Source organism: Electrona antarctica (genome assembly GCF_951216825.1).
Source record: "Electrona antarctica genome assembly, chromosome: 16".
NCBI classification, from domain to species: Eukaryota; Metazoa; Chordata; class Actinopteri; order Myctophiformes; family Myctophidae; genus Electrona; species Electrona antarctica.
This window is the reverse complement of record NC_136797.1, coordinates 36,984,143-37,007,878: the sequence shown is the minus strand read 5'-3', so window position 1 is coordinate 37,007,878 and position 23,736 is coordinate 36,984,143. Positions and strand designations below refer to the sequence as shown.

Below are 23,736 nucleotides of genomic sequence, written 5' to 3'. Positions count from 1 at the left end.
TTTTCATTTCCGTTAGCATTGCTGCAACATGCTAGCTATTTTCTCAGTAATAACAGTGCCGATTTATAAATGGCATAACATAACCTTGAGATGTGTTACCAAATATGAATACACTCAAATAACTCTTTAAAAGTCCCTCATAACTTACTACAGCACTATAGAAAAAAATAAGAAATACAATTGAAAAGTCAATTTTACCTAGTAACTAAATAAGTCGTAACAGACATAAAGTTGACATCTTAACACTGCTGCTAATGAAGAGGAAGAATTATACCCATGCTCTACTAAGACAATGCGGCCAAAGTGTATCGGCCATGTTTCGCTATTCCGATCTCTTTTCAAAGATACAATAAAAAATAAAAAGGCACACCAACAAACCATCCTACCATAAAGTTCCATAGATGGAGCTTCACTTCTCAATGGGGCAGGGTGACTGTATGTTGCTCATTAAGTCCGCCATTTTCTAATCGGAGATTGCCTTTTCACCACAAATTGATAATGGCCTTAAAATATACCTAATACCAAGAGTTTGTTCCATTTGAACTCATTCTTCTGGGACTGAGTGCTCTTTGTGTTTTTGGTTGAAGAAACTTGAATCCTTCCCCGAAGTGCCCTTCATCAGAAGAAACAATCCACATGTCGTCAATGTCATTAAATCTAATTCCTCTGCTTCCAATGTATTAATAAATTAACATTATTTTCCTCATATAAAGTGGCACCGTTTTATGAGACGTACTGTACAAAAGGACTTCTTTCAAATTGTCTGCCAATAAATGCTTGTTTGTGCCTTATATCTGTGAATATTTGTCCGAGGCTTTTCATTATGTTGGTGGTCTCACTTAGTGGTCAACATTTTGTTCACCAACATGGCCAACATTTTTTGTAGAGCAGGTTTTCTCAAAGTGGGTGCCGTGGCAAAAGTTACTTATTACTTCACTTTTTTTCACCCCAAAAGTCTTACTTTGCATTTTCAACACTAGCTGTTGTTTTCTTTTGTTTGTTTCCATTTTCTGCAGCCTACATTGTAAAACAATGACACTAAGACTTTTGCTGTGTATGAATTCATAACCTATAGAGACTAAATGAAAACTACACCTGGGCTCAATCTGATAATGAGACACAATCTTTTGAACGACTTCTGAGGACTTCTGTTCTGTTTATTAAAGCAGTTAGCTCCAAACAAAGTGCTAGGAAGCCATATGAGGCCAACATGTGCCAGTGCATTTTCAATGCAATCCAAAAATATTCACATTACCATAACAAATCTGTCACAGTCAGTCACAAATAGCCCTACAATATTAACCTGAATGATAATGTGATAAGATAATGTGTTAACTTATTCATAAATAAGTTCAGAAATCTGAACGACAAACCGGGTCAGGCTTGACACGTAAATATTCCACTGTGCATTACACATACAGTAACAAGCCTACAAGATGTGTAGTTTTTATAAAGTGCTTCAGTTCTACTATACTATTCACCATATTCACACGGTGGCCATTTTGCTTAAATGAAAAAAGTCTTCCTCAGCAACACACAGTTTCTGACAATGTGGGAACGAGAAAAATGTGGAATATAACACAAAATTACATATCAAATAGCCTATTAATATTCAAAACAGTACACTGTGTTTGATATATCCATTTGACCATTATATGAATGGACTAAAAACAACAGATGATCACAGAATTAAAATAAAGTCTAGCGTCCAGCGTTTAGACTGGGGGTGGGTGGGGGAGTCTCCCTATTAAAAGCTAATCTTATGTGCTAAACGTTAACGGAGTATAATCTGCAAAATGTTGTATCTTTTATTCAATAAATGTAGGTTTTTGTTTGCAACAACGTTAAAGGAAAGTTCCGCCCAAGTCGTTTTCTTACCATAATGATGATGATAATCCATTGATCAATGTTAAATTAGTGGGAAAAAAATCCATTCTGAGCGTTTTACCAGCACGGCCGGTCAAATGATAGATCTCTTCTTCAATTGCGCTAAAATTAAAAAACAAATCTTCCCATCTGTTGTTGTGGGGAATAACTCCACAGAGTGTTGTGACTCTGTCGCTTCCTGCTTATGCTCCACGTCGGTTGACCGATTTGAGACCGACTACCTTTCTTAAAGCCTCAGCGCCCTATATATTTTTTTTCCCGCCACTACTAGGGGTTTATACATACATTATCATCAGAATTCAGGTAAAAACGGGTTGTGCGGAACTCTCCTTTAACTTGATCCCTCCTTTATTGAACTCAGTCTTGTTGCTTACTTTTGCAACACAGTCCAGAGTGGCACGTCAGCCTGTCCTTGGACAGATAGAGAACAGGCTGGATGCTACTGCTGATGTCCATCAGGCCAAAGCAGAAGTAGCGAACGTAGCACTCGTGCACGTCGGGAGAAAAGTAGCTCTTGAAAGGCAGCAGCGCCACGAGCGGAAGGTAGTGGCAGACTATGATGGCCAGGATGATGATGACCATCTTGAAGGCTCTCTTCTTGACGGGGTGCATCTCGTCGCGGCCCGCCCCGGACTGCCGCAGCGCCCAGAGGATGGAGATGTTGCAGAACACCATGAAGGCGAACACGGCGAGCAGCATGGCGGAGTAGACGAAGGTCTCGAAGTCCACGATGGTCCCCACGCACTTGGCGGTGGCGTAGGCCAGCGTGATGATCCACACCGATGCGACCAGGCCGGCCCTGTGCTGGCGGTCCTGGGATGAATGAATGGATGAATGAATGGATGGATGGATGGATGGATGACAACAATTTTCAACACCAATGTTGTGATAACATAACTCACTGATAATTATCACACATTTTCCACACTTTTCCAAAATGTATTTACAACCCAACCATATTTTTATACCGGTAATATGCCCTAGCTCCTAAAATAATTCACGTCCGGGCTGATTTGCACCTCCGTTGTCAGTCCATTCCACAAACTGAAATGCATATACTTTTCAATGTTGACTTAACGCAAATTACGCAATGCCCTTTGAAATTAAGCTCTCGTCTTAAATTGTAACACCCCCCCCCCCTCTCTATATCACCTTCAGTTCGTTGAATTTGATGGGGTGGAGCACGGCCGCGTATCGGTCGAGACAGATGCAGGAGAGGAATATGGGCGAGGAGTCCTTGATGCCGTAGACGAAGCTGAGGACGTACCAGGTGCTGCTGGTGGTCAGGAAGACCAGCGTGGTGACCTCCAGGGGAATGGTGACGCAGAAGATGATGTCCACCACCGCCAGGTGTAGGAAGAAGATGTCCGAGGTGGACGCGTCCCGCTTGTTCCTGAGAATGAGCCACAGCACCATGATGTTCGCCGGGAGACCTAGCAGGGGTGGACAAAGTATCTTACAGTACAACTCAGGTGCTCTTATCATCATACATCATCATACATCACAGTTCGTGCTCAGCCAATCAAATAATTGCTGTGGTACACACACAGACACACAAAGCTGGGCATAGGAAGGGCTAGCGCTCCTCAAACACGGATGAGAAGCCCCCAGTTTCGGGGCCGGGGCTGAGGATCTGGGGGGATCTACGTGCCGAATGAGAACTTGCTTTACTTTACTTTACTTTTCTATGGGGGTAATATGTCATTGTTCCGACCTCCCGTTAGTTTGACCGATTACCAACACTATCCCAAACCCTAACCCTAACCTCAGTCTTAACCGCGGCCACATAGGTCGCTAACCCTAACCTCAGTTTTAACCGCCCACCTAGGTCGCTAACCCTAACCTCAGTCTGATATTGGTACTATATTACATTAAAACTCGGCTTCCGATCATACACCTGTAACCCAACATGCATTGCATTTGCACTGCATGGAAGCTCGTGTCACGTGTTCAGGCGTAACTAATCGTTTCAGATTTGTTCTTCTATAGCTTTCCTGTGTTGGATGATCTGAGCGTGCGGGAGGGTTTCTAGGGTCCAATCAGACTTTGGAGGTCATACCTCCCGCCATACCTTTGGTTGCTTTGAATCAGAGTTTTGTACTCGGGCGGGCAGCAACCGAGAGCCAATGGAGGGAGCGGAGAAGGGGGAGACATGTGAGAATTTTGGCTGGTTGAAGACCAAGCGAGCTGCAGCATTCTGGATCAATTGGAGAGGCTTAAGTGTGCATACCGGTAGGCCAGTAAGGAGAGAGTTACTGTATGTTATGTACAGTATGCATAGTACAGGGACGAGGCCCGGGGCAAGTGCGCAGGCGGCCCCGGTTATCAAAAATCACACCTGTGTGAAGTGAGTGGTGCAACTCTGTGTGGGGGTCCCCAGGGGGGTCCTGGAAGTTCCATACCCACAGGAACACGGCCAGGGTGCCGCCCCGGTTCCGGCGAGCCGCCCCGTGTCCGAAATGGTCGAGAAAGTTTCCGTGTGGGGGTCCCCGGAACATCCAGACCCGCAGGGGGGTGTTACACTGTACTGTAACAACCCATATCATCATATTGTTGTGTGTGTGTGTGTGTGTGTGTGTGTGTGTGTGTGTGTGTGTGTGTGTGTGTGTGTGTGTGTGTGTGTGTGTGTGTGTGTGTGTGTGTGTGTGTGTGTGTGTGTGTGTGTCTGTGTCCTCGGTCCAAGCACTGGCACCTCCTGGACTACGTCATTGTCCGACGCACGGACCTGAGAGATGTACACGTCACACGAGCCATGAGAGGGGTGGAGTGTTAGACGGACCATCGGCTGATCATGGCCATGCTCAAGCTGAGGATCCGCCCGGCAATACGCCTTCGAAAGTCCACCAAGAGAAGACTGCACTGTGCCCGGCTGCAGGAAACGGAGGCACGCAACACCCTCCGCTGTTCCCTAGCTAAAGAGCTAGAGAACACTGAGCTTCTCCTGGGCATGGATGGGACGACCACTGACAAGTGGTCCACCCTAAGCTCTTCACTCTATGAAGCAGCAGCCCAATCTATTGGCTACAGCAAGAAAAAACATCAGACTGGTTCGACGAGAACTCCACACACATCACCACTCTCCTCAATAACATGCATAAAGCCCACAAAGCCTCACTTAATAACCCATCCTCTGCAGCCCTGAAAAAACAATGGCAAGATCAAAGGAGAGAGGTCCAGTGTACTCTGAGGCAACTGCAAAACCACTGGTGGGTATCCAGGGCAAAGGAGATACAATCCTACGCAGACCGGTATGACATGCACAACTTTTATGATGCAATAAAAGCCACTCATGGCCCAAGAACCCATACTGTCTGCCCCCTTAGAACTTCCCTCATTAAGGACCAAGCCTTGATTGTCCAGAGATGGGGGGAGCATTTCGAGGCTCTCTTAAACCAGCCAGCCTCAGTCAATCTCTCAGCTCTAGAAGACCTCCCAACCCTGCCAACCATCCAGAGCCTTGACCTCCCACCTTCCTTCACCGAGGTTCGTGCTGCCATAAGGGCGCTAAAGAATAATAAATCTCCTGGACCTGACTCCATTCCTGCTGAGATCCTGAAGCAGGGGGGCTACCTATGCACCAGAACGATCCACAACTTCATCTCTCTTGTATGGCGGGAAGAAAGCATCCCTCAACAATGGAGGGATGCAAACATTGTCACCATATATAAAAACAAGGGGGACAAATCCATCTGTGGAAACAGCCAGGGCATAGCACTTCACTCTGTTGCAGGGAAAGTCCTCTCGAAAATCATACTCCACAGGCTTATCAAGAGCGTCACTGAAGATCTGATGCCGGAGTCCCAGTGCGGCTTCCGGAAAAATAGAAGCACAGTGGACATGATCTTCACGTTGCGGCAGCTGCAGGAAAAATGTCGTGAACAAAAAAGACCCCATGGCCTTTGTGGATCTCTACAAGGCATTCGACACGTCCACCGTGACCTTCTGTGGAGAGTACTCCTGCAATATGGCTGCCCAGTGAGGTTTGTTAACATCCTCCGGCAGTTCCATGATGGGATGAGGGCAAAGGTGACGATAGGTGGACTTGAGTCTGCCTCCTTCGGAGTATGTACTGGTGTAAGACAGGGATGCGCTCTTGCACCCGTCCTCTTCAATATATTTCTCCTTTGTGTAACAACACTTCTACACAAGGAAATGGAGGAGGGGAGCGGGGTGACCCTGGACTACAGACTGGATGGCAACCTTTTCAATATCAGGAGGCTCCAAGCCACAACAAAGCTCCAGGCTGTACGCATACTGGAGCTCCAGTATGCTGATGATTGTGCCCTTGTGGCACACACACCAGAGGCACTGCAGGCCACTCTTGCAGCTGCTGTGAGAGCCTACAGCAGAATGGGGCTGTCTATAAACACATCAAAGACAGAAGTCCTCTGCCAGTGGTCTTCAGAACCCCCACAGATACCACCAGTCTTCTCTGTTGCGGACTCCCCACTCACCATCGTTCCACACTTCAAATACCTTGGAAGCATCCTGTCAGAAGACTGCAGTATCGACAAGGACATCCAGAACAGGGTCAGGCAGGCCGGCTGAGGAAAAGAGTCTTTAGCAACAACAACCTCCACCTCCACACGAAAATAGCGGTCTACAGGGCAATATGCATATCCACTCTTCTTTACGGCTGTGAGTCATGGACAATCTACTCCCGCCATCTGAAGATGCTCGAGGCATTCCATATTAAATGCCTCCAACGCATCCTAAAAGTCACCTGGCGAGACCGCATGCCACACTCTGAGGTCCTCCAGAGAACCAACTGCAGGAGCATAGAAGCCACAATCATGCACCATCAGCTGAGATGGCTTGGGCATGTCATCAGGATGCCAGCCAGTCGCCTGCCTCGTAGGACCCTATATGGTCAACTCCATCTAGGTCAACGCTCCGCAGGGGGACAGAAGAAGAGGCTGAAGGACCACCTGAAGACCTCTCTAAAGAAGTGTGGCATCAAGCCTGCCTCCCTTGAAGATGCCGCTGTGGATCGCTCCTCCTGGCGATGATGCATTTTGCCCCGGAGCTTATATATTTCCTACGATATTTAAGTGGTTAATTCTTAGTAGGCTATATTTAACATTTCTGTCCCAAGGTCACTTCCTAGACATGTAATTGAGTCAAAAGTACAATAAACTGTATTTGTATTTGAAATGTAGGACAGTGAAAGTCAACAAAACTCAAATGTACAATACTAAAGTAAATTGGTACAGTACCTAGAAACATGTTGATGGCCTGCAGGCTCAGGTACCAGATGAAGGCGGTTGGCATGTGTTTGCAGCCCTCATACACAGTCTGCTGTCCCAGGCTGAGGTTAATGGATCTCGGGGAGATGAACAGCACGGGCGAGCTGATGTGTAATGGCTCCATGATGGCAGGAGAACCAATAGTGGTCTGTGACTGTCAGGGCAAGAATAGAGAGTCATAGTGGTTTCATGTTGAAGTGACCTGTTGAGCACGTGCACTAGAGTAGATTTGAGTGGTTGGATTTACTATAAACTCTCCCTAGATGGAGTAATGCTACTGAGACTTGATCTGATTGATCAATTAATGTATGTTTTGTAATAATCAAAGTAACTAGTAACTAAAGTTTTTAGATGTAGTGAAGTAGAAGCAAAAGTTTTGGAAATTGGAAATACTAAAGTAAATAAAGTACAAATACCTCAAAATATTACTTAAGTACAGTACTTAGTTATTAAATACTTATGCTTAAAGAGGGAAATGGATAATACTCAGGAATTATATATTAATGAGATAATATTCAGTTCAAACGTTGAAAATGTTTTACTCACAACAGAGGGCAGTCCTCTCCACGTTTTATTCATATTCATATTATTTTATTGTGTATACCAGACATGATGCCGGACCAATAGGACCACACACCACCACCTACAGTCAGGACTTTGGTCTTGCGTGAATTATTACTTTACTACATGTTGTTGCAGGCACTTTTTTCAGAGCACAATTATGTGCTCTGAAAAAAAATATATTATGGGAGACATTCTTCTCAGGTCTCTGAAGAGGCACTTGCCTGCCGGGCAATTACAGGCCATGTTTTACTTGCCCAAAGGTCATGCCTACTTGCGCGAAAAGTAAAATAGTGATTCATTTTATGATCACATATTTTCACTTGCAAATTCTGGGGCTGTGAGATATGGACATACCTAAATTTTTATGCCAAACATCTCAATAGCTATTCAATCTGACTCATTTTAAATATACCACATACAGCCGTTGTTTATAGTGAACTAAACACAGTTGCTTCTCTACTCAAAAGCACTTGCCCGTTGGGCAACCTGAAAGCAAACTCCCCCTTCCCGAAAGTTGTATTTACCTGCCAGGGGCAGGTGGTCCTTGATTGCAGACAAAGCTTCACACACTGAAATAGATGTATTATGAACTAGGCTTAGATTTGAATGACTTGTGAGTAGAGAACAGATAAAAAAAATAGTAATTAATCAATCATAATCTCACTTACCTCTATTGATTTCAGGAGTCTTTGGTTCTCTCACAGACCTCACAAAGTAGCCTACTGAAATGTCTGGAACTTTCCAGTAACTGGAAGGACCACTACTTCATGTGTATATTCCCCCGAAAACAGTGATAGATAGATAGATAGATTCTTTATTTTTGTGTCATGCACCCAAGGCGCCCAGCCCACATGGACTTATAGGACACACCATACAAATCATTGCGTCAGTATTGCATTGTGTACAAGAAACAGTTTTTCTTTTTTTCTTTTCTTTTTTTTACACAAACAAAACATTCTGCATGTGAAACTATTATATAACGGCATATTGCAGCCTCATCGATGTAACCCATGCTGTAGTCTGATGTAACGTTACCTCAGTTGTTTACGGAGGACGGTTATTATACTAAATTATGTAATGAATGAATGGATGAATGGCTGGAACTGAAGTACCATTTGCATTGAAGGTCCCTGCGTGACCTTGGATGTGGACAGTGGTGGGAAAAGTACTCAAATGTTTTACTTTAGTAAAAGTATCAATACTGCAAAATAGAGATACTCTGTTACAAGTAAAAGTGCGGTATTCAAAATGCACTTTTTACTCATGGTGCTTCACATTTAAGAACAATAGACACATTAAAAAAAGAGGCAGAACCTTTTAAAAACATCAAAAAGTAAAGAAAGCAGACAACATTGGCAGGAGAAAGTGTGAATGCATTCAAAGTGCAATATAGATACAGTAAGGTGATATTCATCTCTCAGGATGTTGGCCTTGGGGGCAGTACCTACTTGTACGTGTAGATCTGCTAGTTCTTGCTATTTTGGAATTGGAATCCTGAATTTTCTGTGTGCGTACGTGCGTGCGTGCGTGCGAGAGAGACTGATTTCAAGCCTGGACTGAACATCACTCGAGTACCACTACTCTAATGGAGAGGCCAGAGGTGCCAGCACATGCACTGACAGATGACCTGTCAGTGGAGAGGAGAGAGAGATCTCTGTAAGAAATAGCAGATCTACAAGCTCACAAGCCAGTATATGCTATGTTGGCATGCATGTAGCTCTTTAATGGTACCAGCCCTGTCAAAGGGCTGTCAGGCCCTGTCACACAGTGTGGAGTGCCTGATTGGACAGGGCCTTACATCCCTGTTATGTGACAAGTTTCTAACAGGGCTCTGACAGGCCCTGTCACAGCATCATGTCAGTATCATGTCAATATCATGTCAGAATCATGGTCAGTATCATGTCATTATCGTGCCAGCATCGTGTCAGCATCATGGTCAGTATCATGTCAGCATCATATCATATCATTTCTTCACATTTAAGAAATTTAGTTTGTCAATGTCATCCCCTGTGTCCCCAAGAGGAACAGGTTGTTTGCGAGCTCCAGCACCTGGACAATTACCAGTGAATCAAACACTCAACTGGAGAATAATGCAATCTCTCAGCCTTCGTTGCAAAAGTGGGTGTAAACAATTAAGGTTGGTGGTCAATAGAGCGTCCCAACCCAATGCATTTTTCCCATAGACATTTCATAAAGTATTTATTTAAAGATGGTTACGCCACGGACAAAGCCAACTCGAGTCGTGACAACTCATGACAACACAAACAATATTTTGGACCAAACAAATAATTACAAAGAAGAAAAACAACAAAAAAAGTGTTCTAACCTGCCGTTTTTTTTCTTTCTAATTATTTTTTCGGCCCCAAAAATTGTGTTTGTTGTCATGATTTGTCACGACTCGAGTTGGCTTTGTCCGCGGCGTAAACGTCTTTAAATAAATACTTTCTGAAATGTCTATGAGGAAAATGAACGGAGAATCATTTCCTGGTCCATGGTAAGGGGCGGGACTGCGACGCTCTATTAAGGAAGGTGGTCCTTCCTATTGGGGAGGTGATATGATTGGCTTCTATACAAGAGTGGGCAGAGCTTTGTGTTCTCACCGGATTACCCACCCCCAGAGGCTCTGCCCACCCCTAATTAGTACCCAGGTGAGTACTAATTAGACGTGAGCTGGGCAAGCAAAGGTGCGTACTAATTAAACTCCTGCCCTTAAAGAAAGACGGGTGTGTGTTTACCTGATGACATCTGGCACAGGGGTGATGAAATAAGGGCTCAACAGGTGCAATGTTGGAAAATAATTAATGTCCAGGTCCAATTAACTGATTCACAGGAGATTGTTTTCAAAACATGCTATCATTAATTGACAAAATTAGTAAGGACACAGGGCTGCTATGAGTCCTCATGTGTGTTTTTAGATGACCCATTACACTACAGCCTTTACCACACAAGTTACAAGTAAATGGTGTTTCCCCCTGTGAAATGAAATCTATATTTACCCAGGGTATCTGGGCTAAGCTCAAGAACTTGTTTCCAGCCAGGCCCTGCTCATAGAACACATTTCATCGTAGTGGTTCAATGCCTTGTTCAAGGGCACTTCAGCGGTGGTAATTTTAACGTGTCGGACGGCTGATTCGAACTAGGAACCTTCCGGTATCAAGACCGCGCCGCTATCCGTTCGGCCACCGCTGCCGAACCCTGCTGTGTGAACCCTCATGTGTCTATTTAGTGCATTACTATGACTACAGCCTTTACCACAAACTGTACAAGTAAAGGCCTTTGTGAGCCTTTTGTATGATATGTGTTTTTTTAGAGGACAGCAATAAAGCTTTTAATACCACAGACTTTTCCCCTGTATGGATCCTTGTGTGTCTCGTCAGGTTTTCCTTCCTATTAAAACATTTTAGCATAGCACTGGGCTATGTATACTCAGCTTCACACTGCACAGATCTACTGATATCTACTACAGATATTAGGTTCTTAGCTTGCTTATGATTCTTGAGGACTATTTATATGTACACGGTATGTATTACCTTCTATTGTTCCTTCTTACTGTAAATCACTGGATTAAAAAGTGCACATGGATTAATTAATACTTAAAGATGGAGTGCCGTCTGTCTGTCTGACTGACTGACTGACTCTCTCTCACTCTCTCTCTCTCGGGGGCTACTCTCTCGGGGGATCCCTTACATTTATCACGTGACGTGAACCAGCAGTGGCTTCTGATTGGCCGCCCTGCTTTTCCCCGATGTCTTCAACAGTTCAACTACCAGGAAGCAGCTGCAGTATAAGGATGTTACCCGAAGTGAACACGACTCATATATTTGCTTCTTGATGGGGGGGTTATTATTTCTACCACACATATTTTATATATGACGCAGTTGCATCACGTTTGTTCCTGTTTTATTTTTTTACTGCATATTTTTTCGGAGAACAATTAAGTTAAACTGAAATTACTTCCTAATCTAAAAGTAGATTTTCTTTCTTTCTTCTTTGATTTTCTTCATGTTCAGAATGTTTTTATGTGCCGCTTCGGTTGTGGTGTTGTTGTTGTTGGAGGAGAGTGTGTGTTCATCGTTGACTCCTCAGCCCAACATAGTGTTCATCCTGGCGGATGATCTGGGCTGGAACGATGTGGGCTTCCACCAGTCTGAGATAAACACCCCACACCTGGACGCCCTGTCTGAGAAGGTAAATGAATAAACAAAACACTACACCTGTACGTTCTGTCTCAGAAGGTAAAACTACACCTGGACTCTGTCTGAAAAGGTATAATAAACACTACACATGGACTCTGTCTGAAAAGGTATAATAAACACTACACCTGGACTCTCTGTCAACCATTGTCAAGTAAAAGTCAAGTGTTTAATGTATGTTTTGTAATAATCAAAATCTACAATGTAACTAGTAGTTTTCAAATTTGTAGTGGAGTAAAAGTACAATATTTGGATCCGAGAGGTAGTGGAGTAGAAGTAAATTGGAATTTGGAGATTGGAAATACTCAAGTAAACTTCAAATACCTCAAAATTGTACTTATACAGTACATAAGTAAATGTACTTAATTACTTTCCACCACTGCTGTCCACAGCAGATTCTCTGTCCACACCTGGACTATCTGTCTGACAAGGTTTTTAATTATTATTAATAATCTAACTTGTGATGTGTTGAGCAGGGAGTAGACTATGGTGGACTGGATACAGGAGAATAGATGTCAGTCCAGGCATTTCACACAGACACAGATGAATGTCACTAAGCTGGTTTATTTGGCAGCCAACTAATAGAGCATTGATTCAGTATAGACCATATTAAGCCAGGTCTCACGGCAGACAGCCACTGATATGATAAACGAAAGTGAACGGAGCCTACAGTCACACTGCGCGCTAACATAGTACACATGTAGTGGAAGTGACGTCAGATCTTCTACACACAGCAAAACAACTGGCACTGCATACTGACTGTTACATACTACGCCATAACCAGTAACATAAAATATGTTGGAAAATAGCCGATCTACAAGCTTGCATGCATTGCACCGTGAAACGGCATGAGCTTGTGGATCTGCTATTTCTTTGGGGTTTTTTTTTTTAAAGATTTTTGACACTAAAACAAAGGACATTGTCTTTACGTTTTTATTTGTTTTGTAAATACATTGTAATGTTTCAGTTTGTAGTTATTAATTTTATTTTATTTACCTATACTATAATAAGTAATCTCTCTCTCTCTCTCTCTCTCGCCACTCAACAGGGCGTCCGACTGGAGAACTACTATGTCCAACCTCTGTGCACCCCCTCCAGAAACCAGCTGATGACTGGAAGATACCAGGTGATTAATTAATTTATCTTAATTACTAGTTTATTACTGAAAGAATAAACTAGTAATTAAGAATAAGAGAGACAAAAAATTAAATAAAATGGCCTAAACCATACAGTATGTGCAGAAACATGTAGATCAGGGTTTCTCAAAGTGGGCACTATGGTGACACAACAATACTTAGCCAGACTCTACTGCCTACTACCTCCGACTCTGCTGCAACCCACCCCACAACCGCAAACCACATGCAATCCCACATTCATATAAATCATATGCTTTCGTAATTTCATCAATGTCACTTCAGTTTAACCACTCAGAGAGTCTAGAGACAGTAAAACAGACTTGAGTTGTACTTTTCATTGGTGTGTCCTTTTTCAAGCTACACTAAGGTCGCATTATGAAACAAACACTTTACAGATTGAAAGAGGATAATTCAAGCTTTCCCTACAGCTGCAATGTTGGTGATTTTAACGTTGTTTAATATAATTAGATAGGACTTTTCTGTTTGGATGAATGGGCTGTCTATGGGAAGTATCACCTAGGTAGCACCCTTGCTGGCAAGATGGCTGCGGTCTGAATATGGCCAATTGGCTCCCGGTTGCCGCCAGTACAGAGTACAAAACTCTGATGCTAGCCTTCAAAGCAACCAAAGGTATGGCTGCTGGCACCCCCATATCTGCAAGACTGATCGGACCCTACAAACCCTCCCACACGCTCAGATCAGCCAACGCAGGGAGGCTGGAAGTACCTTCGCTAAAAAGTCTGCTAAATTGTAAATAGGCCTATATATGTCACGAGGAAATTAGAACCGATTGAAAAGGAAACTTTATACTTGCAACTCATACACAATTTAAAATAATTGTATCGGTGACATTGTTCATTTCATAAGTGACATTGGTAAACTCACAGCACCCACTTTGAGAAAACCTTGCATATATTATAGCAGTGTTACTGTCTGAAGGCTTCTACTGTCTTTGTTTTTTAATGGTCATCGGTTATGTTGTTGTGACACTGTATTTTGGGAAGTCAAAGTTGCAATGTTCATCTTTTGTAAAGATGTTACTTTGGCAGACGAGATAAGGGCCTTGTAGCGTTTCCTGTTTTCTGTGTTTTCAACCATGCATGAGCGTGCATTTTAAAGATGATGATTAAGTTAAATACTGCAGCTCTAGTAATCATTGCTATAGATTAGTGATTATACTGCAGCTCATAGATTAGTGGTTCTCAAATGTTTTTTCCCCTGTAACTCAAGATTTACAGACCTGTAAGGGTCCTATTTGGACCCCTAAAGGTATGCAACTCTTGTTACTTCATTAGTCATCTGAATTGTTACTTTTAGTCGTCGCGTTGAGAGCTTGTACGTAGATGGACTATTCCCGGAGCGCGACACCCGAGCATTGTCTTAAGGCTACTGGATCTCTTATTCTCTTCTCCTCCCTAACATTTTAGTGTAGTTCTTATTTGTCTGCGAAATTGTCAATATATTTAGTCTTAGTTTTTTTACTTGGACACCCCGCTACTAGCCGCTACTACTAGGCTCTTAGGTTCTTTCTCGCCCCCCTAGTGGCGAAAAATAAAACTTCTGGGAACTCGGATTACTACTAGGCTAACAGGGGCTCGCTGATTATTGTTTATCGCACAACGACCGTAGCAGGTCTCAGAGCCCAATCAATCTTATCAAACAATGCACAAATCCACATAACACCGAACATATTTAGCAACTTTTCATAACTTTTTACGTTCACATTTTAAGAAGGTTGTAGGGCTACTCAGTTATTATTAATTTCCCATATGCCATTTACATCTTCAATCAATGAGTGCTACGGAGTGTGGATGTGAGCTGTGGTGGTGTGGTCTGTGGTCTGTATTAACTTAAGTAATGCAGATATTTAACAGTAATTTTACTCTTGAGTGTTACATGAAACCAATGGGTCCATTTGGTTTCATTTTAGCTTGTAGATTGGCTATTTTCGGTCATTAGTTATTTTAAGATGAAAGAGTATATGAATTGATCAAACTGCAATAGCAATATAATAGAAGTTTAGAAGCATCTTCCAGAAACATGAATGGTCTCAGAAATGTCATGATTTATTCAGCTGGTCGGCCTAAAACATCATTACATTTTCAGTCTTGGGATTTTATTTTGCTTTATTCCATGCACACAGATCCACACTAAATGCCCACTGCTTTGCCCCCTGCCCTGGCACACAGATCCATGGGGACTGCCCATAAGTCAGATCTGTGTGGCCGTTTAAGACACATGCGTGGCCGGTTAAGACACATGCGTGGCCGGTTAAGACTCATGCGTGGCTGGTTACGACTGAGGTTAGGGATAGTGTTAGTAATGGGTCTGACTAATGGGAGGTCGGACCAATGACATGTTCCACACAGACATAATGCCCTCTGCTTTGCCCCCTGCCCTGGCACACAGATCCACACGGGCATGCAGCACCAGATCATCTGGCCGTGCCAGCCGTACTGCGTGCCAACGGACGAGGTGCTGCTGCCACAGCTGCTGCAGCGAGCCGGCTACGCCACCCACATGGTGGGCAAGTGGCACCTGGGCATGTACAAGAAGGACTGCCTGCCCACCCGGCGAGGGTTTGACTCCTACTTTGGTGGGTGACCTGATGGATATCATCGCTGTCTGGCTGAAACAACGTGCCATATTCCACATTTATTAATTATTAAGTTAATTGTTTATTTCATAAATAAATTGCCATATTTTATACTTGGCTTAAAGGGATATTTCACTTTCAAAATAATGTTTCTGTCATTTTTTCAGGCTTATGTGAACATCCCAAACTGTTTTTAAGTTGCTTTAGATATTTGATTTTCATTTTAGCTGTCCCGCTCCCATCCTATACAAACCCATTATAACTTCAACCTCCAATGACAAGTCATCACTCCCATCATGTTAGAGAATAATATCCATCTTCCTGTATCATTCCATATCTTTATCTGTTGAATGAGTCTGATAGAGAAACCTCACAGTTTAATAAAATAGATTATTAAATGCTAAATGGTAGCGCTTTTATCCAAATGGCTTTACAATGTGCATTAACACACACACACACACACACACACACACACACACACACACACACACACACACACACACACACACAGACAGACAGACAGACTGTTATATTCACACACACACAGACAGACTGTTATATTCACACACACACACACACACACACACATTCATACAATGATGGCAGAGGAAACCATGCAAGGCAGCAACCTGCTCATCGGGAGCAATTCAGGGTGTCTTGCTCAAGGACACTTCCGACACTAACCCAAGCAGGCTGCAAATTGAATTGGGAACGTTCTTATTATATATTTTGACGTTTTCTACTACAGGCTACTTGATGGGCAGTGAGGATTACTTCAGTCACATGCGCTGCAGTCCCATTGTGTCTGAGAACGTGACGCGCTGCGCCCTGGACCTCCGCGATGGGGAACAGGTGGCAGACGGCTACAAAGGACTTTATTCCACCGAGCTGTTCACTGACCGAGTGGTCAGCACCATACGCAAACACCCCCACAAGAAGGTACGCACGCACACACACACACACACACACACACACCCACACACACAGTAGATCAGCTATTTTCAGCATGCAACCAAGTGTAAAATCAGCCATTATGACGCCATCACGGCCCGCCAAAATATGTTTTTGTCAACAAAATCAACTATAGAATTGGTCAACTAAAATCTCATGATATTTAGTTGACTAAAACTGAACTAAAAGATTTCAGATGACTAAAATATGACTAAAACGAAAATAGCCGTTCTACAAGCTCACAACATGCCTGTGACTCGTTGTGAACTTTTACCTTCGTAGCGCGACACCCACACGCAGCTAAGCATAAAATGACTACAAAATTATCAATATATTTTATTTTTTGACAAAATTATCAATATATTTAGTTACAGCCTTGGAGACCGCAGGCGTTATCAAAGCTGTAGTTTTCCTCAGTGAAAAAAGGTAGTCGACAAATGTTATGTTTTAGTCTACGAAATGAACAGGACCTCTATTGCAATGTGAGTGACTTTATTTTATAATGTGAAATGAATAGAGTAGGTAGGTACCCTCACAAAAAACATGCAGTAATACACTACACTGCCTCCCCCTGGGTGGGAAAGGAACTGGTTGGAATAACGTGTTCCTTCCACATGGTACGTCCTACCGGGTAAACTCACCCCTGTCAGGTGATCAGCCTGCTCACTCATGCATTGAAAGAAGCATGAGCTCAGTTTGGGGCAGAGGGAGAGTAGCGCCCAGTATTACAGCTCAGGCAATTGGCAGCGGGTTAAAAAATGGGTTACAAAATTGTTAGATCAAAATTAAAAAATATATTGTGAAATCAATGAGTTTTTATCTTTTGTTTTGTTTGTGTTTGTTTTAGCCGTTGTTCATGTACGTAGCGCTGCAGGCGGTGCACGCTCCACTACAGGTTCCAGAACGATATGTAGCTCCTTATAGCTTCATAAAGGACTATCACCGGAGGTATTATTATTATTATTATTAGTAGTAGTATTTAAAAACAAGTTGGTGAAGTTGTAGGGATCCACTACTAAGCACACACACACACACACACACACACACAGTAACGTCCAGTCCCTGACACATCCACAATACCCTCACTTTACGTCCTAACTATTAAGGTCCCCAGAGTCCCCACACACCGAGCGTGTTTTTCGGATTTCTAGCGGCGTTTCTCCATCGGTTTTCCGAAAAACGTGTCCAGTGTGCAACCACCTTTACTCAAAGTATAATTTTAACACAGCAGATTTCACTGTGTAGTTTATAGCAAAAGGCCGATGCACACCTCAAGGCTATTGACAGGTGCGTAGGGCAATAAAGCATACTTAAAAGGGTATCTTTGAAAAACAAAGAAGGGTCCCTTCATCAGGACAGACAATTGTCTGTCCTGATGAAGGTCGAATAGACCGAAACGTTGAATAAAGAGCAACATTTCTGGCAAGTTTTCTGACAGTGTGCGGGACCCTTCTTTGTTTTTCAAAGATACCCTTTTAACTGTGTAGTTTATGAATTGAACACATTGATACAGTTCCCTGCTGCGGTTAACAAAGTGCAGTTTGAAATCAAACGCAGCAAATAAAAATGCAAGAATGATGCAACTTCACCCCCCAATCGCATCGAGACTACACCGACGTTGAGGTGAGAAAGCGACATAAAATTAACCCGTGGCTCCCGACATGCGTGGCAGGTTAAAACTAACCCGTGGCTTCCTTGTGATGTTAGGTTTAGGTTAAGGTTTTGGGTATGGTGTCCGTCTGTTAGTACATCGGACAAAACACATCCTATATAGACAACTGTATGCTGGCATCGTGACTGCCATGGACGAGAAAACATTACTTCTATGTTGTAATGTTTATATATACTATTATAGACAGTATGCAGGCATGGTGAGTGCCATGGACGAGGCAGTAGGAAACATCACACACAGCCTGATGGAGGCAGGTCTCTGGAACAACACTGTACTGGTCTTCTCTACAGGTACAACTTTACATTCATTATATTGGGCATGCGAAATCTTTCAAAAAATCTGCATCGCAAAGATGGCAGATCATGATGCTAAGTGGTCAAGCGGCATTCTGTGTCAGCCCAACTGTTAATTTAATCTATAATGCAGTGGTTTTCAACCAGTGGTCCGGGCACCACCAGTGGTCCTTGAGGGGGTTCCACGTGGTCCTCAGCTAAATGATGGAGAGTTGGTAACCAAATGGACCCTTATGGACCCTTATGGAAACCAAATGGTTTCATTTTACGCTCTCAAGAGTTAAATTTGACAATATGTTTACATAATTAGAGAATGAAGAATTGTTATTTTGATCAATGTATGCCTGTTATCTCTCCTATGGTACCAACATCAAAATATATCATGGAATTGAAAATTGAAAACCAATGATGACAAAATATTCTTTAGTTTTGTGTCTGAGAGGCTAAATCTCATCAAATGGTGGTCCGTGGCTCAAATGCTGATATGAAATCTCGAACCTGGCACAGATTGAGTTAATATTTTATAATGATTCAGTTTGAGATCGCTCTATACTACTGTCTATCAGCGTCTCCATTGCTAGAAGATAAACCGGAAGTGGTCCGTCCGTCAGTAAAAAGCTTCCCCCTCGATGACTTCAACGATGGCCAAAATCTTAAAATCCTAATCGATCCTACGATGTTTGGGAGCTTAATGTATTATTTATTTTATAATAAACCATGAATCCAAGCTCACGCTAATAATAATAATCCTCCGGGCAATCGTCCACAACCTGGAGTGAGGCTAGACTACAGATATGCAGGTGGAGGCCATCACTTCCGGCTCGGGTCGATGTGACTCTTCTCTGCTTATTTTGCATATTTCTCTGGCACTGCCCTCACGATCCTGCCTATGGTAACGGGATACTATTTTGATGAACAGAAAATATTTTGAATGAGAGATAATGTTTGTAATGACAGACAGTGTGTTTGATTGACAGATAACGGTGGCCAGACTCTGTACGGAGGAAGCAACTGGCCGCTGAGAGGCAGGAAGTGGTCGCTGTGGGAGGGTGGAGTCAGGGGCGTGGCCTTTGTGGCCAGCCCGCTTTTGCAGCGGCCCGGGCGCGTCAGCCGCGAGCTCATCCACATCTCTGATTGGCTGCCCACGCTGGTGGGTCTGGCCGGAGGAACCACCAATGGCACGAAGCCGCTGGACGGCTTCGACGTGTGGAACACCATCAGGTGAGGAGAGAGCTTGTTAACTAATTAACTCATTAACACACGTTGAAGCCAACAGAAAAGGTTTATCTGAAAAAGAGTAAAAAACAAGGTATATAAAAAAAGCTTTATAAACAACATCTAGAGATGTCGTTTATTGGCCAATGAGCAGTGTTGCCATGTTGGCTTATTATAAGCGACTTGGGCTTGTTTCTCTGTAAAGTTGCTTGTTTGCTGGACTTGTTTATTCAGGCTATTTAAACCAGTGGTTCTCAAATATTTTCATGAAAATGTGTTGTCAGCCAAGGAGCATTTGTGTGTCAAAACTTATTCCAAATATTCCACATTTTAGATTTTTTTAATTATTATTTTTTAATAGCCAATGCATATTATGTAATTTTTAAGTGCTCGTTTTGGCATACTTGCTTCTTTTGGGATTGTTCTCATAGACCTGGTTGCTGATTTCTCTCACAATATGGCAACACTGCCAATGAGTCTCCACGTCCGACTCCTGACCAATGGTCATTATACTGTAAATTTGTCTCTGTCATCATGGAAACCTTGTATGTCCAAAATGCTAACTTTGTAACCATGAACTCTAGTGGAACTAATGTAGTTATTATTTAATCACAAGCTCTTGTTAATACATTTCATTGGTTAAATATTCATAAAACCTCCTCAGCCAAGCACATGCACCAAATTTCTGAACCTGCGGTTCCTCTCGTACACATCATCAGTAGGGTAAAACTAACCTGTCTCATGACGGTCTAAACCCAGCTCACGTTCCCTATTAGTGGGTGAACAATCCAACACCTGGTGAATTCTGCTTCACAATGATACTGTTCTTTATAGAACCTTACATTTATGTCATATTGCTGTACGTAAATATGTAAATCTTTTTCCCCCCTAAGATACAGTATGTGTCACAAGGAAAACTTGAGAGAATAGTAGTTTCACTTACGACAGATTGAAAATTACTTTAATAAGTGAAACGCAGGAGTCTATTGATCTGGTGTCTTCCAGCTAAGGTTTTGATTCTGCACACACACACACACACACACACACGCACACACACACGCAGGAGTCTACTGATGTGATGATGTGTTAACTTGTGTCTTCCAGCAAAGGTTTTGAGTCGCCCAGAGTGGAGCTGTTACACAACATCGACCCCCTCTACTATGATATCGAACCATGTAAGTCTGTCGTCGTTTTAAGGATCTTCATTCAACATTTGAGACCCTGGTGTAAGTAAACGAGTAAAGAAAGGCAGGCAAGCATAGTTTGCATGTGCACACACTTTCATTCCTTTATTTGGGTTTTCGATTAACGACATCTAAAAATCTATTCTAAATATATCAGGGTCACAATGCAATGTGAGAACTTCATCACAATTGTCTGTCTAAGCTAGACACAAGCAGACAGTGTGCTGTCACTATGCATATAAAATGACTGCCAATATAATGACAGACACAGAACAATATTTGTAATGAGGGAAAATTAGCTTAAGTTATGACAAATCTGGAAAACCACTAGCTTTCTTCACAGATGTGTTCATAAAGGTGTCTACTATCACAGAAAAATTTGTTCCAACCCAACTCCCTTGGGAAACGTTGTGACAGCTGCTGAAAGTTGGGGTACCATACAATACATTATAAGGCAAAATGTTCTAAATTTCATTATGCTTTAAACTATGCGTCAAACTAGGGTGTTTACATGATTCTGAATCCATTCCAAGCATTAGTTTTGCACGAAAAACACTCCTTGGGCTAAAAATGCTTCGAACAGGTTCAGAATCATGAAAACCCCCTAGTTTGACCCCTAGTTTGACCATAGACCCCCTAGTTTGGCCATAGCCACTTGCCCAAATATGCCCAAATGTGCTGACTTCATCACATTTGTGATGACGGCTATGGCCATTTTTAGCCCAATGAGTGTTTTTCGTGCAAAACGAATGCTTGGAATGGATTCAGAATGATGAAAAACCCCTAGTTTGACACGTCACATGCTACTTAAAGCATAATGAAATTTATAACATTTTGCCTTATAATGGTTGTATGGTACCCCAACTTTCAGCAGCTGTCACAAAGTTTCCCAAGGGAGTTGGGTTGGAATTTTTTTTTCTGTGATAGTAGACACCTTTATGAACACATCTGTGAAGAAAGCTAGTGGTAAGCATTTTTTCCCCAGATTTGCCACAACTTAAGGTAACTTTACCTAACTATTGACTAAATGATGATGTGGACTCCAGACCGTTAGCACCATCATCTTTATCATCAGTCTTAGAGACTTCCTCTTTCGGTCTTATCTCTACATAGCATTGTTTTTCCTTTTGTTCTGAACAGCCAGAAAACAGAAGTCTTAAAACGCTGCATTTCTTTATATAGCACATTTCTTCAAAGCATGTCCTGACAGGTCCTCTATCTCTCTCTTCACAGGTCCCGGCAGGTTCAGTGTGTTCCCTCTGGCCCAGCGGGTCCGCTCTGGCTTCAACGTGTCGATTCATGCTGCCATCCGCTCCGCCAACTGGAAGCTGCTCACCGGATACCCAGGTCTCTGTCCTCTGTGGTGTGTCCTCTGTGTCCTGTCTGTCCAATGTGTCCTGTGTGTGGGCCACAATGACATATTTACTCTACCAGGTCACTGTCCTCTACTATGCCATGTTTAGTCTATCAGGTCTCTGTCACCACTATAATGACATCAGCTCTCTATCGCCTCTGTAAAAGAGAAAGTTATCTTGCTGTCAGAATCAACACTGAACACTCACTCTCTCTTGACCACCTGCTTATTTCCTCCAGGGTGTGACATCTGGTTTCCGAGGCCTGGCCACAACGACACGGGTCCCGTTGTTCCGGGCGTCTCCCCTGGTCCCGGGGGTCCCAGGTTGGACCCCCTGAAGCCTGTCATGCTGTTCGACGTGGACTTGGACCCTGAGGAGCGGGAGGAGGTTTCGGAGCAGCACCCTGCGGTGGTGGACTATCTGCTGCGTCGCCTGAATCACCACCAGCGCAGCGCTGCGCCAGTCACCTTCCCCCCCGACGACCCCCGCTGCGACCCCGGACCCTCCGGGGGCGCCTGGGGACCCTGGGCCTAAGGTTCTCAACCTGTAGGTTGGGATCCCCACATGATTTCTGTCATATAATGTAAGAAAGAGGCAAAAGAAGAGAGGAAAACAAACAGATCTACATTGGGAGGCATTGTGAGCTTGTAGATCTGCCATTTTCACAATATGTATCTGTGGAACAGAGTCAAGCAAACTGTAATGCCTCAACTCCTACATTCCTGGTGCTTGTCGGGGTGGGGGGTCCCCAGTTCAAATATGATTATTTTGGGGTGGTCCTCAGTTCAAATATGGTCCCCAGTTCAAATATGATTATTTTGGGGTGGTCCCCAGTTCAAATATGATTATTTTGGGGTGGTCCCCAGTTCAAATATGGTCCCCAGTTCAAATATGATTATTTTGGGGTGGTCCCCAGTTCAAATATGATTATTTTGGGGTGGTCCCCAGTTCAAATATGATTATTTTTTGGGGGTCACGGCCTGAAAAGGTTGAGGACCACTGGACTAGACCAGAGCAGCTGTTCTCAAAGGACCCCCACAATGTTTTTGGCTTACGGACCAACATCTGAAAACGGGGACACCTGTACCTGTTAAAATTAATGACTGATCGGACTAGAGCTCTGCATGCGTCCAGAATGACTCACCCAAACCCTAACGGAACTCTGGAATGTGTTCCAAGATCCGATTGGCTCCAACATTTTTTTTTTGTGTTTTTAAAGGACAGATTTCACCCTGATTCGATTTTTTCCGAGATATTACATAAATGTTTTGGTAGTTTTAGTTTGAACTTTATTTACCCAGGGGAAGTTCACTGAGAACAAATTATCTTTTTCAGGAACACCCTGCTTCATACGCACTCACACACATACACACAAGTTCAGTGCCTTGCCCAATGGCCCTTCAGTGGTGTTGGGGGAGGGGCCATTAACTTAACCGTTAGGTTA

The 23,736-nt window shown here is 43.2% G+C and overlaps 2 protein-coding genes across 2 annotated transcripts; one reads left to right on the top strand and one right to left on the bottom strand.

Moving 5' to 3' along the window:
- Window positions 1–2,244: 2,244 nt before the first annotated feature.
- On the bottom strand, window positions 2,245–7,962 carry LOC306939438 (uracil nucleotide/cysteinyl leukotriene receptor-like; the record flags this gene model as incomplete). Its single annotated transcript, XM_079524026.1, has 4 exons — window positions 2,245–2,700; window positions 3,040–3,320; window positions 7,104–7,287; window positions 7,948–7,962. The coding sequence occupies 4 exons, from the start codon at window positions 7,960–7,962 to the stop codon at window positions 2,245–2,247; spliced, it is 936 nt and encodes a 311-aa protein (XP_079380152.1).
- A 3,504-nt stretch (window positions 7,963–11,466) lies between these two features.
- On the top strand, window positions 11,467–22,826 carry arsb (arylsulfatase B; the record flags this gene model as incomplete). Its single annotated transcript, XM_079524899.1, has 10 exons — window positions 11,467–11,885; window positions 12,939–13,016; window positions 15,436–15,622; window positions 16,371–16,561; window positions 17,421–17,521; window positions 18,429–18,535; window positions 19,516–19,759; window positions 20,858–20,928; window positions 22,171–22,284; window positions 22,531–22,826. Exons 1-10 carry the CDS (start codon window positions 11,700–11,702, stop codon window positions 22,824–22,826), a joined length of 1,575 nt encoding a protein of 524 aa, XP_079381025.1. The 5' UTR covers window positions 11,467–11,699.
- Window positions 22,827–23,736: the final 910 nt, after the last annotated feature.